Source organism: Branchiostoma floridae, chromosome 2 (genome assembly GCF_000003815.2).
Source record: "Branchiostoma floridae strain S238N-H82 chromosome 2, Bfl_VNyyK, whole genome shotgun sequence".
Taxonomy (NCBI): Eukaryota; Metazoa; Chordata; class Leptocardii; order Amphioxiformes; family Branchiostomatidae; genus Branchiostoma; species Branchiostoma floridae.
The window spans coordinates 1,851,193-1,864,202 of record NC_049980.1 but is presented as its reverse complement, the minus strand read 5'-3'; the positions used below and the strand labels follow the sequence as shown (position 1 = coordinate 1,864,202).

The 13,010-nt window shown below is 41.7% G+C and overlaps 1 protein-coding gene and 1 long non-coding RNA gene across 4 annotated transcripts in view; both read left to right on the top strand.

Moving 5' to 3' along the window:
* Positions 1 to 12,295, top strand: part of LOC118409499 (monocarboxylate transporter 13-like) — a 29,692-nt gene extending 17,397 nt beyond the window's left edge. For both annotated transcript variants that reach the window (XM_035810560.1, XM_035810561.1), the window contains exons 3-5: positions 9,119 to 9,262; positions 10,699 to 11,544; positions 12,013 to 12,295. In XM_035810560.1, coding sequence (XP_035666453.1) covers positions 9,119 to 9,262; positions 10,699 to 11,544; positions 12,013 to 12,218 — 1,196 coding nt within the window. In that variant the 3' untranslated portion in view covers positions 12,219 to 12,295. The remainder of the gene's footprint in view (positions 1 to 9,118; positions 9,263 to 10,698; positions 11,545 to 12,012) is intronic.
* Positions 3,223 to 7,256, top strand: LOC118409500. Of its 2 annotated transcripts, XR_004830450.1 has the most exons (3): positions 3,223 to 3,805; positions 5,057 to 5,286; positions 6,285 to 7,190. It is a non-coding gene; the product is annotated as an uncharacterized LOC118409500 (long non-coding RNA). The 2 variants fall into 2 exon arrangements; XR_004830449.1 differs by lacking the exon at positions 3,223 to 3,805 and having other exon boundaries at positions 4,784 to 5,286; positions 6,285 to 7,256.
* Positions 12,296 to 13,010: the final 715 nt, after the last annotated feature.

Genomic DNA, 13,010 nt, shown 5'->3' with positions numbered 1-13,010 from the left:
TTTTGAATCTTGTGACAGTTATTATGCTAATCTGTCCCTCAATATTGTTCCTGGCTGGAAGACAACAGTCTGGGATGTTTATGTGGTTATGGGGTCAATCCACCATACAACTGCTGCACAAGTTACCATGGGAGTACTTCCTTATGCCCAGGTTTTTCTACATACATACATATCTGCACTGCTGAAATCTGGTCGCTGACAGTTTTTTTTTTGGCTTCTGAACATAAATTCTATTGTTTTCGTCCAGAAAATTTCACCTGCCCAATAACTCAATGGGTGTCAGGGTTCTGGACTTCTGGTTAATATGCATATAGCGCAGGCTAGTCAGACACAAAAATATCAGGAGTTCCAGAGACAAATATCATGTTCCATATGTAGGCTTTTGAGTCCTAAACAAATATGTGGTTGTCCGAATAATGTTTGGATCATTGGCACACAGTTTGAGGTGACAATTTCTTTTGTGGTGTATTTTGTATGTAGCAATGATCAAATCAGGCTATGAAAGTTATAATTATGATTCTAAGATAATAACAAATGTTTATAAATCTGGTCATGTTTGCACGTTCTCTCTCTTGTGCAGATCAACTGGCCTTTACAATGTCTCCAAGCAGATGCCAGGTGGAAGATTTTCTGACTGCCCGTTCAGTCTTCAGACGTCTACCCACTGTGGTTCTCAGACACATATTCCTGATCAAATACTGGTATGTAAAATATATTTCAAAATATAAGCCTACATTAATAATAAGACTAGGTGCTTTAAAAAGATGGCAGCCATCCAGAGTTGCTCTGCTTTTTGTAGATAAGGTTCACAGGCATACCACCTAACTTTTTTGAACTTGAAGCCATGTACTAATAATGAGTTCCTACAGGCAGACTCAGGTGTGCATTTAGCCTAGCTTGTACTAATAATTACCTGTTCTCTAAGACAGACACAGGTGTGTGTTTAACCTATCTTGCTCTAATTATTACCTCTTCTCTTTAGATACAGGTATGCGATAGCCTAAATTGTTATAATAATTACTTCTTTTCCCTAAAAGACATGTAGGTGCACCTTGGCTAGCTTGAACTAATAATTCCTTTTCTCTGACAGACACAGGTCTGCGATAGCCCAGCTTGTAGTACAGTACTATTAATAATTTCTTCCATCTGACAGACACAGGTGTGCGATATCCAAGCTTGTACTAATAAAAACTTCTTCCATCTGACATACACAGGTGTGCGATAGTCCAGCTTGTACCAATAAAAACTTCTTCCATCTGACATACACAGGTGTGCGATAGTCCAGCTTGTACCAATAAAAACTTCTTCCATCTGACAGACACAGGTGTGTGATAGTCCAGCTTGTACTAATAAAAACTTCTTCCATCTGACAGACACAGGTGTGCGATAGTCCAGCTTGTACTAATAAAAACGTCTTCCATCTGACGGACACAGGTGTGCGATAGTCCAGCTTGTACTAATAAAAACGTCTTCCATCTGACGGACACAGGTGTGCGATAGTCCAGCTTGTACTAATAAAAACTTCTTCCATCTGACAGACACAGGTGTGCGATAGTCCAGCTTGTACTAATAAAAACGTCTTCCATCTGACGGACACAGGTGTGCGATAGTCCAGCTTGTACTAATAAAAACGTCTTCCATCTGACGGACACAGGTGTGCGATAGTCCAGCTTGTACTAATAAAAATGTCTTCCATCTGACGGACACAGGTGTGCGATAGTCCAGCTTGTACTAATAAAAACGTCTTCCATCTGACGGACACAGGTGTGCGATAGTCCAGCTTGTACTAATAAAAACGTCTTCCATCTGACGGACACAGGTGTGCGATAGTCCAGCTTGTACTAATAAAAACGTCTTCCATCTGACGGACACAGGTGTGCGATAGTCCAGCTTGTACTAATAAAAACGTCTTCCATCTGACGGACACAGGTGTGCGATAGTCCAGCTTGTACTAATAAAAACGTCTTCCATCTGACAGACACAGGTGTGCGATAGTCCAGCTTGTTACTAATAAAAACGTCTTCCATCTGACAGACAGGTGTGCGATAGTCCAGCTTGTACTAATAAAAACGTCTTCCATCTGACGGACACAGGTGTGCGATAGTCCAGCTTGTACTAATAAAAACGTCTTCCATCTGACAGACACAGGTGTGCGATAGTCCAGCTTGTTACTAATAAAAACGTCTTCCATCTGACAGACAGGTGTGCGATAGTCCAGCTTGTACTAATAAAAACGTCTTCCATCTGACGGACACAGGTGTGCGATAGTCCAGCTTGTACTAATAAAAACGTCTTCCATCTGACGGACACAGGTGTGCGATAGTCCAGCTTGTACTAATAAAACGTCTTCCATCTGACGGACACAGGTGTGTGATAGTCCAGCTTGTTACTAATAAAAACGTCTTCCATCTGACAGACAGGTGTGCGATAGTCCAGCTTGTACTAATAAAAACGTCTTCCATCTGATGGACACAGGTGTGCGATAGTCCAGCTTGTACTAATAAAAACGTCTTCCATCTGACGGACACAGGTGTGCGATAGTCCAGCTTGTTACTAATAAAAACTTCTTCCATCTGACGGACACAGGTGTGCGATAGTGCGATAGTAAATGCACCCTTGCACCTTAAGAGGGTAAATGCACTCTTGCACCTTAGAGGGTAAATGTACCCTTGTTAATGCACCCTTGCACCTTAAGACAGTAATTGTGCCCATGTAAATGCACCCTTGCACCTTAAGAGGGTAAATGCACCCTTGCACCTTAAGAGGGTAAATGCACCCTTGCAACTTAAAAGGGTAAATGCACCCTTGCACCTTAAGAGGGTAAATTTGCCCTTGTAAAATGCACTCTTGCACCTTAAGAGGGTAAATGCACTCTTGCACCTTAAGAGGGTAAATGTACCCTTGTTAATGCACCCTTGCACCTTAAGACAGTAATTGTGCCCATGTAAATGCACCCTTGCACCTTAAGAGGGTAAATGCACTCTTGCACCTTAAGAGGGTCAATGTACCCTTGTTAATGCACCCTTGCACCTTAAGACAGTAATTGTGCCCATGTAAATGCACCCTTGCACCTTAAGAGGGTAAATGCACCCTTGCAACTTAAGAGGGTAAATGCACTCTTGCACCTTAAGAGGGTAAATGCACTCTTGCACCTTAAGAGGGTAAATTTGCCCTTGTAAAATGCACTCTTGCACCTTAAGAGGGTAAATGCACTCTTGCACCTTAAGAGGGTAAATGTACCCTCGTAAAAGCACTCTTGTACCTTAAGACAGTAATTGTGCCCATGTAAATGCACCCTTCCAACTTAAGAGGGTAAATTTGCCCTTGTGAAATGCACTCTTGCACCTTAAGAGGGTAAATGGACCCTTGTACACGCACTCTTGCATGTACCCTTGTACACGCACTCTTGCACCTTAAGACAGTAAATAGAGTAAATGAACCTTTGTAAAATGAATGTATTCTGTTAAGATACCATTAAATCTTAAGAGAGTAAAAGTACCAGAAATTTAAGCCCCCTTTTCTCTGCTTTCCAATGGTCCCGTGGCTGTCCAATGGTCCCTTCTGCTGTCGCTCCCAGCGGGGGCAGACAGGAGAGGTACCTAGAGCCACGGGGCAACAGGAAGGGTGGTCCAGGCCTCGAGATGGACAAGAGGGGCAGTTAGAGCATTGAGACCAACAGGAGGGGCCAAAGGAGCAGCAGGGACCGACAGGAAGGACAAATGGAGCCACAGACCAGACAGGAGGGGATAATGGATTCATGAGGCAACAGCTTGGGCCAGGACCACCAGGATAGGTGGATACTTAAGTGAGTGTTTTGTTGGTTCCTTTGTAAAATGCCAGGATGACCCCTCCATTGCAGCAAAGGATTTATGAAAAATTTCTGACATCAATGTACCTGTACCATGCAAACGCACCATTGCAGTTCAGATCACCTAATTAACTGTCCCTGAAACCTTAGGAGGGTAAATGTACCCTTGTTAACACATCCTTTCACCTTAAGACGGTAAATGTGCCCTTGTACACGCACTCTTGCACCTTAAGAAGGTAAATGCACTCTTGCACCTTAAGAGGGTAAATGCACTCTTGCACCTTAAGAGGGTAAATGCACTCTTGCACCTTAAGAGGGTCAATGCACCCTTGCACCTTAGCATGGTAAATGTACCCTTGTTAATGCACCCTTGCACCTTAAGACAGTAATTGTGCCCATGTAAATGCACTCTTGCACCTTAAGAGGGTAAATGCACTCTTGCACCTTAAGAGGGTAAATGCACCCTCGTAAATGCACTCTTGCACCTTAAGAGGTTAAATGCACTCTTGCACCTTAAGAGGGTAAATGTACCCTTGTTAATGCACCCTTGCACCCTAAGAGGGTAAATGCACTCTTGCACCTTAAGAGGGTAAATGCACCCTCGTAAATGCACTCTTGCACCTTAAGAGGTTAAATGCACTCTTGCACCTTAAGAGGGTAAATGTACCCTTGTTAATGCACCCTTGCACCCTAAGAGGGTAAATGCACTCTTGCACCTTAAGAGGGTAAATGTACCCTTGTTAATGCACTCTTGCACCTTAAGACAGTAATTGTGCCCATGTAAATGCACTCTTGCACCTTAAGAGGGTAAATGCACTCTTGCACCTTAAGAGGGTAAATGCACCCTCGTAATTGCACTCTTGCACCTTAAGAGGGTAAATGTACCCTTGTTAATGCACTCTTGCACCTTAAGACAGTAATTGTGCCCATGTAAATGCACCCTTGCACCTTAAGAGGGTAAATGCACTCTTGCACCTTAAGAGGGTAAATTTGCCCTTGTGAAATGCACTCTTGCACCTTAAGAGGGTAAATGGACCCTTGTACACGCACTCTTGCATGTACCCTTGTACACGCACTCTTGCACCTTAAGACAGTAAATAGAGTAAATGAACCTTTGTAAAATGAATGTATTCTGTTAAGATACCTTAAATCTTAAGAGAGTAAAAGCACCAGAAATTTAAGCCCCCTTTTCTCTGCTTTCCAATGGTCCCGTGGCTGTCCAATGGTCCCTTCTGCTGTCGCTCCCAGCGGGGGCAGACAGGAGAGGTACCAAGAGCCACGGGGCAACAGGAAGGGTGGTCCAGGCCTCGAGATGGACAAGAGGGGCAGTTAGAGCATTGAGACCAACAGGAGGGGCCAACGGAGCAGCGGGGACCGACAGGAAGGACAAATGGAGCCACAGACCAGACAGGAGGGGATAATGGATTCATGAGGCAACAGCTTGTTCCAGGACCACCAGGATAGGTGGATACTATATGGTGAGCGTTTTTTTTTTGTTCAACTTTGTTTATCCTATGGAAAATACCTGGATGACCATTCCATTGAAGCAAAAGATTTATGAAAGATTTCTGACATAACCTTGCCTGTTTACATATACAGTCAAACCTGTTTATAAACTCCACTTGGGACTGGAGAAATGTGGCCACTAAAGAGAGAATGATGATCAATTGACCACTCAGCAATAAGTTGCACATGATTTCAGTACCCAATCTTTCTAACCAAGTAATATTGTCTCGATCGTCTCAAAATTCAACTGACCCTGCCAAAATCAAATGTACCAAAAATGATTTATATTGCCTTGCGCAATGCTGGCAAATTCGCTGACAAAGACTCGCAGCTCTAATTCAAGGCATGTGTACCTTCTGTTAGCGCCAAAATGAATAAGTTAACAATACATGTAGTTTTATTTTTAATAGAACAAAGTCATTATATGAGTTGCCCTGAGAACCTTTGTGTGGCATTTAAGTGTTTATGATACCAGAATGCAACATTTTTTTATTAATGTCAATGATATTAGTATCATTCAATGAACGCAGACATTTTCACTAAGTATACACTATATATAGATTTTACTCTAAGGAAGCCTGTGTGATACAACTTAGAACCCGTGTTATACGGAAAGTTATCATACGTTCTGGAACAGCCGTATCGAACGTTTTCGCATCACAGGTATGACATAATCTGATGTTATTGAACATCAGACTATCCAAGATAATACTTCCAGCTCTTGATTACTGCCACAAGGTAATTAAACATTGATTAGATGATGTCACAGTGAATAGGACAGCTGGTTCAGACCCGCACAACAAGGATTGCTAAAAATTCTGATGAGTGGCAAACAGTTCTAATTCATTGTGATAACTTGAACTGATAATACATGTATATTGCACTTTGATGTCATTGGAGTCAGAAACACATAATTCGCTATCGGTATTAATGATAGTCTTAATAATAGATTCTTTTTCTTGTTTTTCAGTTACTGATAAATGCCAGTGCAGCTCCCAGACAAGATATGTACAAGTCATACAGTTATACCCGGAGGACCTGATCCTTGTGGTATACATTAAATAGCATATATAACACTATATAGATGGTATTCAGAGGGAGCACATGTGTTGTCAAGTGGGGTAGTGACTCACTGCTGTTGATTATGATGTACATATCTAGCAAAGAAACCCTGGTAGTGTAAGAAGTATTTACCGTGGTTATCAGTACTTGGTAGGCATGGATACAATAAATACATAAGATATCAGTAGACTTAAGATATCAGCAGATGTAAAAAAAAGAGAGGGGAAAAGAAAGGGACATGTAGGTACTTGTGACAGAGATGAAAAGGTACGTGAGTGCTACCTGAAATGTCTGACTGTTTCCAAAATCTGTACTTGTAACAATTTATTGTGTATGTATTACTGTTGACATATCAAGACTGAAATCAGCTGTGTATTGACAAATTATCAAGATCCTGTTAGCTTATCAGAACTTTGTTTTGTTATAGTTTCTTTTCAAAAATTCACTCAAGTTTCTCATGCAAACTGGGTCTTCAAGAATGTCTTGTTAGCAAATGCATTTTTTGTGATAAGGTGAGATGCCAAGTAATTGTACAAGATTAAATGTAGAAGTGGAGACATTTTGTAAAAGAAGAGATTGTGTCATACTGGTATAGCAAAAAACAATGCTTTTAGGTGACATGTAGTTTTTATGCATTACATGGTGTTACACTTTTATAATGTACATTGGACATGCTGCCAAAGTGGATGTACATCTCAGAGACATGGAAGAAGAAAGAGAGGAAAATTGTAGTAGTGTAGCAATGCAGTTTGTTTTTGCATCATGTTTTTGTTGTTTCAAGTAAAGAAACATAATTCTATTTTGCACAACTAAATATCACTGTGTATTATTGTATTCTGCCTTTTATTGCCAAGGTATTAAAAGCTAACAGTATAACCAATTCGGCTTTTTTTGTAGTCAAATGTGTGTATCGTACACAAGCTTCATAGTCTGACTTATATTACCACAGGTGTGCCATGAAGATTTTGAGATTCCTCCTTGAGAATATGCAGGTGTTAATGGGTGTTATTTCTGATGAATAATTAGAATCTTGCATCGCATATTGGTCTGCAATGGGACACTGTAGATAGAGATACTTCTGTCTATATTGACGTTTGGACTTGAAATTCTTAATTAAGTTTTTTTGCACCATTTGGATTACGTCATCAAGTTTTATTGCTCTATAACAGTTCTATGAAGCATACTATTTCATCAAAGCTACAGACGTACTCTTAGCCAATATAACTTAATAACGTCATCCATATTTTGCAAACAAATCAAACCTAGAATTCTTTCTTTCCCAGCTGTCAACATCCATCGAAACTACATTTCTTTCGGCCCACTGCTTCCTTAGCTAATTAATGAGAAAACATTGGAGAGTCATAAAGCCAAGTTAGGCAGGAAAGAAACCTTAAACTGTGAAGAAATTATACAAAATTTTCAGTATTTTGCGTTCATAACATTAGAGCTGAGAAACACACAACATCATGCTCATGCGTCGTCTAATCAATGGAGGTCACTAGCATTTGCTTAACTAGTCGATCATTTGTTGCCAATACACATCCAATATCTTTAGGTGTTATAAGGGTGTGAAATGAACAAGTGATAACTAGGTGCTAATCAGACCCCCCGTGTAGTTAATCGTTTTACGGTTCGATTGTTGTTTAAAAACTCGGTTGCTGTTTAAAGAATTCGGTTGCTGTTTAAAAATTCGGTTGCTGTTTTAAGAAATCGATTGCTGTTAAAAACTTCGATTGCTGTTTCAAGAACTCGGTTGCTGTTTAAAACCTCGGCTGCGATGTGCAGGACTCGGTTGCGATGTAGGGACTCAATTCGACTGCGATGTTATAACGATTGCGATTTAGCGATCGCCTGCGATGTCAGGTAAGTGTGCTGTTTCTCGGCGTTAACGCAATCGTGTTTTCGAACCGCCAAATCGCGGCCGAAATCCGAACGAAAACACGACATAGACATCGGCACCCTCTATTATACAGCCGTGTTATCGATCTTAAAAAAGCACTCGTCCGGCCGTCAACTTTACTAAAGCCCAAAGTTTTGCCTGCACGTAAAGTTCTACGGCGTGTCTGCGTGCTCTTAAATCCGTCGGATTCCCTACGAGTTCGTGCGGAGGCGGTACTTACCACTTACGGATCCCAAAAGATTTCCCACGTTTTGGCACGTAGACAGCACGTATTTGCACGTACGGCGGGCTGTACCCTTTTAGCTTTACCTTTATCCGCGGGGTAACTTATATTCGTTGTTTATAAACGTTTAGGGATACCAAGTCGACGTACCGTGGGTTCGAACTGCAATTTTTTGGGAAAGCATGATATGGGCTACCCGCGGATAAAAGTGAACTAGCGCTAGCGTTGTAACATCATCATTCAAATCAGTAAGGCCATCGCTCTGTTTTGCGTCTTTTGTGGAACAAATGGATCGATGAAATTAGATGAACACTTGAAAGCCCCTTTATTCATTGGATAGAGACTGGGTACCAGCCCCCCTTGCTAACCACGGTGAGACGGAAAAGATTTTAGTTACTACTACAGATGAAAGCACCCACTAGACTGACAACTAAAGAAAGAAAAGACCAATTTCCAAAATATTATGTATGCAGATAGTTTAGACCCAGATGTACCCGACGACATGCAAAATATGCAAACTACGACTGATAATTTCTGAAAAACTGCAGCTCTATCGTTCTCCATGATAGGACATTCATACACTATTAAATGTATAAACACACGTATATTCCCTCCGCAGCTCCGGTTGGTACAGCCCTGGCGAGCACCATAGGTTTCCGCCCCACCGTCATGCTGGGAGGGGTGCTGTCGGCTGCAGGCTACATCATCAGCGGTTTCGCAACCCGCATGTTTCACCTGTACTTGGGGATAGGATGTCTGACAGGTCGGTCTGTGCTGAGGGATTTCTGAAACTGTTGTATGGTGGCCGAGTTTCAACCTTTTTTTATCGACGGATCAGCGTCGCATGATTTTTACCTCCATGAAATGTCATGGAGGTTATATTTTACCCAGCGTTTGTCTGTCTGTCTGTCTGTCTGTGTGTGTGTAAACAAGATAACTCAAGAACGGCTGGATGGATTGGTTTCATACTTGGTGTGTTGGTAGGGTGTGATGAAAGCTGGAAATGATTAGATTTTGGGCCACCTAGTGGCTCCCCTTGGTACTGCAGCGCAACTTCCGGTTTTGCTATCTCGGTGTTCTGAACATGCTATGGTCACGATTTTTAAGTGTTAGATAGCTCTTGTATTCAGGAAAAAATGACATAAGTTTGGGCCCCCTAGTGTCTAGTTTTGGGATAGCAGGGGCATTTTTGTCAAAAACTTCTGAAGAGGATAACTCAAGAAGGGAACAACGGATTTGCATGATTTTTGGTATGTAGGTACCTTAGACAATGTTGTACAAGGTAAGATACTAATTATGCAAAATAGGAATACATTTGCATAATTAATGAGAACATTCTATCATAGCAGTTTTTCCAATGTATCTCTTGTCCCGGACGTGATATGGTCAAGACATTTGGGTGGTAGGTAGCTTTTAGCGTCATGACAAAGTGGGGCTAGTTTCATTCTCCTAACATTTAATTGTGGAACTGCAGGGGCGTTTCTGTCAAGACACTCCAAAGAGGATAACTGCAGAAAGGAATAACGGATTGCCTGCATTTTAGGTATGCAGGTAGATTGGGCAAAGATGTTGATAATGATATGCATCTTATGCAAATGAGGGCCTAATTTGCATAATAAATGAGAACATTGTATAATTCCATTGTTTGCAATAACTGGATTTCAATAAATGTAACACTTGTTAATTATGATAGGTGGAATATAAGCAGATACCAAATATGGTAATGAGGAACTTATTTGCATAATTTATGTAAAAATTGCAAAACAGCTTTATTATTGATAATGGGAATTTTATAATTATGACATGTGTACGTTAGTCGATGATGAACAACAACATGCATAAATTATGTTAATGTGTTAATCAATCAATTGCATGAAATTTACGAAAGCTCTAAATTTTCATGGAGGTATGAGGTCGCCGAACTCTAGTTTTTATATGCATTCAACAATTGTTCCGAAGTACACTTAACAACCTTTTTTTACCTAAAATTTACTTTACAACAGAGCCTTGTTTGAATAGTGTTAGTGCTACGTAAGCAGTATCTAAAGTTACCAAGAAACCCCCTCAAAGATCTATTCGAAATAAAAGCACACCATACTCTGAGACAACAAATCTGAAGTATAGTTTGTGCCTGAGCACAGATCAAGCGTCAGTTTGAGAGGTACGTACTGATAAGTCTTTCTTTGTTGTTCCAAACAGGCCTTGGATACGCCTTTACCCTTAGTCCCATCATGGCGATTGTCGGGCAGTATTTTACCAAGAGACGCGCCCTGGCTAACAGCTTGACCATGCTGGGCTCCAGCGTCACCTCCATGTCGTTCCCACCGCTCTTCCAGTATCTGATGGACGAGTACGGTCTGAAGGGGGCTCTACTCATCATAGGCGGCGTCATGCTCAATATGGTCGTAGCGGGAGCTTTGATCAGACCTCTCGAGGCTTACAGCGACAGGAAAGTCGAAAATGGACCTAAGAAGGCTTCGAGCAACAGAATGAACGACTCAGACACCGTTCTGGAGACTGAAACGAGAAAGAAATGGTCAGCAGCCGCAGTAAGGTTTCTCAAAACATTCTGGGCGCAGATGGACTTTAAGGTGATTAAGATACCCACTGTGGCACTGTTTTTGACGTCGTTGTTTCTAGTGTCGTTCGGTGTCATTGTGCCGCCGCTGTACATCGTTCCTCGTGCCAAGCAGCTTCAGATCGAGGACTACACCGCAGCCTCCCTACTGTCAGTCATCTCCATTGCAGACATGGTCAGTCGGTTAGCAGTCGGGGCCATTCCGGATAACCCAAGGTTCACCCGATTTGATCAGTACGGACTGAGTCTGTGTCTGCTGGGCATCTCCAACCTCCTGTCTCCGCTAGCCAAGACGTACCCGGCGCTCGTGGCGTACGCTATAGCGCACGGGGCGTGCTATGGTGCATTTATCCCGACCTCGCTGACGTGTCTTGCCGAACTCGTCGGCCCAAAACGTCTCCCTAGTGCAATTGGGATTCTGATGTCAGTACAGGGTTTCGCGTCACTGTCTGGACCGCCATTTGCAGGTTTGTAAAGATGGACATATAATCTTAAAAGATTTAAAATGAACCTAGTCATAAGATGACTTTCGGTTCAAGACATGCAGTATTACAGGGCAGTTTTTTTATCAACCTATCCATTCTTAAAATGCCCCTGCAGTTCCAGAGCAAGCTGCCAGGGAGCTAAAGCCCCTACTTCTTATATGGAATAGGTATCTACCACTCTGACGTGGTGACCGTACCATCTTTAGATGAAAAGATACAAAAACAGGAAGATTCACTGCAGTTCCGTAACAAGCCGCCAGTGAACCAAAAATCTAATCATCAATATATCTAGGTCTTATCAAGTTCACATAGCAAATATTAAGACACTCCATTCAGGCTTTATCAGTGTTGTGTCCGTGTTGACAGACGGACAGACACAAACACGAATGCTACTCAAAAGAAACCCTTCTGGCGAAGGTAATAATGCTAAATATCTGTATATTTTCCCAGGCTGGCTGTTCGACGAGACGAAAAGTTACGACGCCACGTTCCTCCAGGCAGGCGCTGGGTTCCTGCTGGCCGGACTCTTGCCGTTCCTTCTGCGACTCAGGAAGAAACGACCAACGGACACTTCGGGGACACTGACGGACATGCCGCATAACGTGAAGGATGAAACTGACATTCTACTGGTATCTGCACGTGAAACGTCTGTGTGAACATTTGTGCAAATTATAACTGCAGTGAAATACATCTTTGAAGATGTTGAAAGGACTTCGTATAACTATAACTGCAGTGAAATTTGCTAATCTTGACATGACCCGACGTTTCGGTGACCTTGTTGTCACCTTCCCACTGGCAATAACGACTTGTACTTTGCACTGCAACATAAGATATTGCTGCTAGGTGTCGCACTGCTACATTGATAAAGTATTATTTGTTCTTGGACAATATTTGTGTCAGATGAAGTTAGAAGTCCATTTATAAGCCGATTTTATCAGCCTGTTTTAACAGTCGATTTAACAGTCGATTTCTGACTGGACGAAAGCAAGAAATTTGAATACTTCTGTCGTTTTCACTTTATTTTTTACTCTCCGATGGTGGGGAGGCTGACCGAAAAAGACGGCATTTGTATATTAAGGAAAATGTCACGATTTCCCCCACCAACCTCTGCTTGGAGAGAACTTATTTCGCAGATTTAGTGGTAAAGCGTGAAGCAGATAAGTCGGCTGCTAAACAGAATGCAGAGTTTACTGCTATATATAGATTTATCGATGACTAGGGGCCCAGAGCATCTACTACAAGTATCAAACTTTACGGGTCGGATTTAGTACTTGTACTAGGAATAAGGATTTCAAACTTTCCGCCTGGAACTAACATATTTTGTACTTACATCCTGGCATATACCTGTAAGACTACAGTTTGTGTCAAACTCTGTACTCATAGTCAAAACATAACGTTAGTTCTAAAGTATTGAAATGACATAATTAGGTATTCAATAATAAATGAAT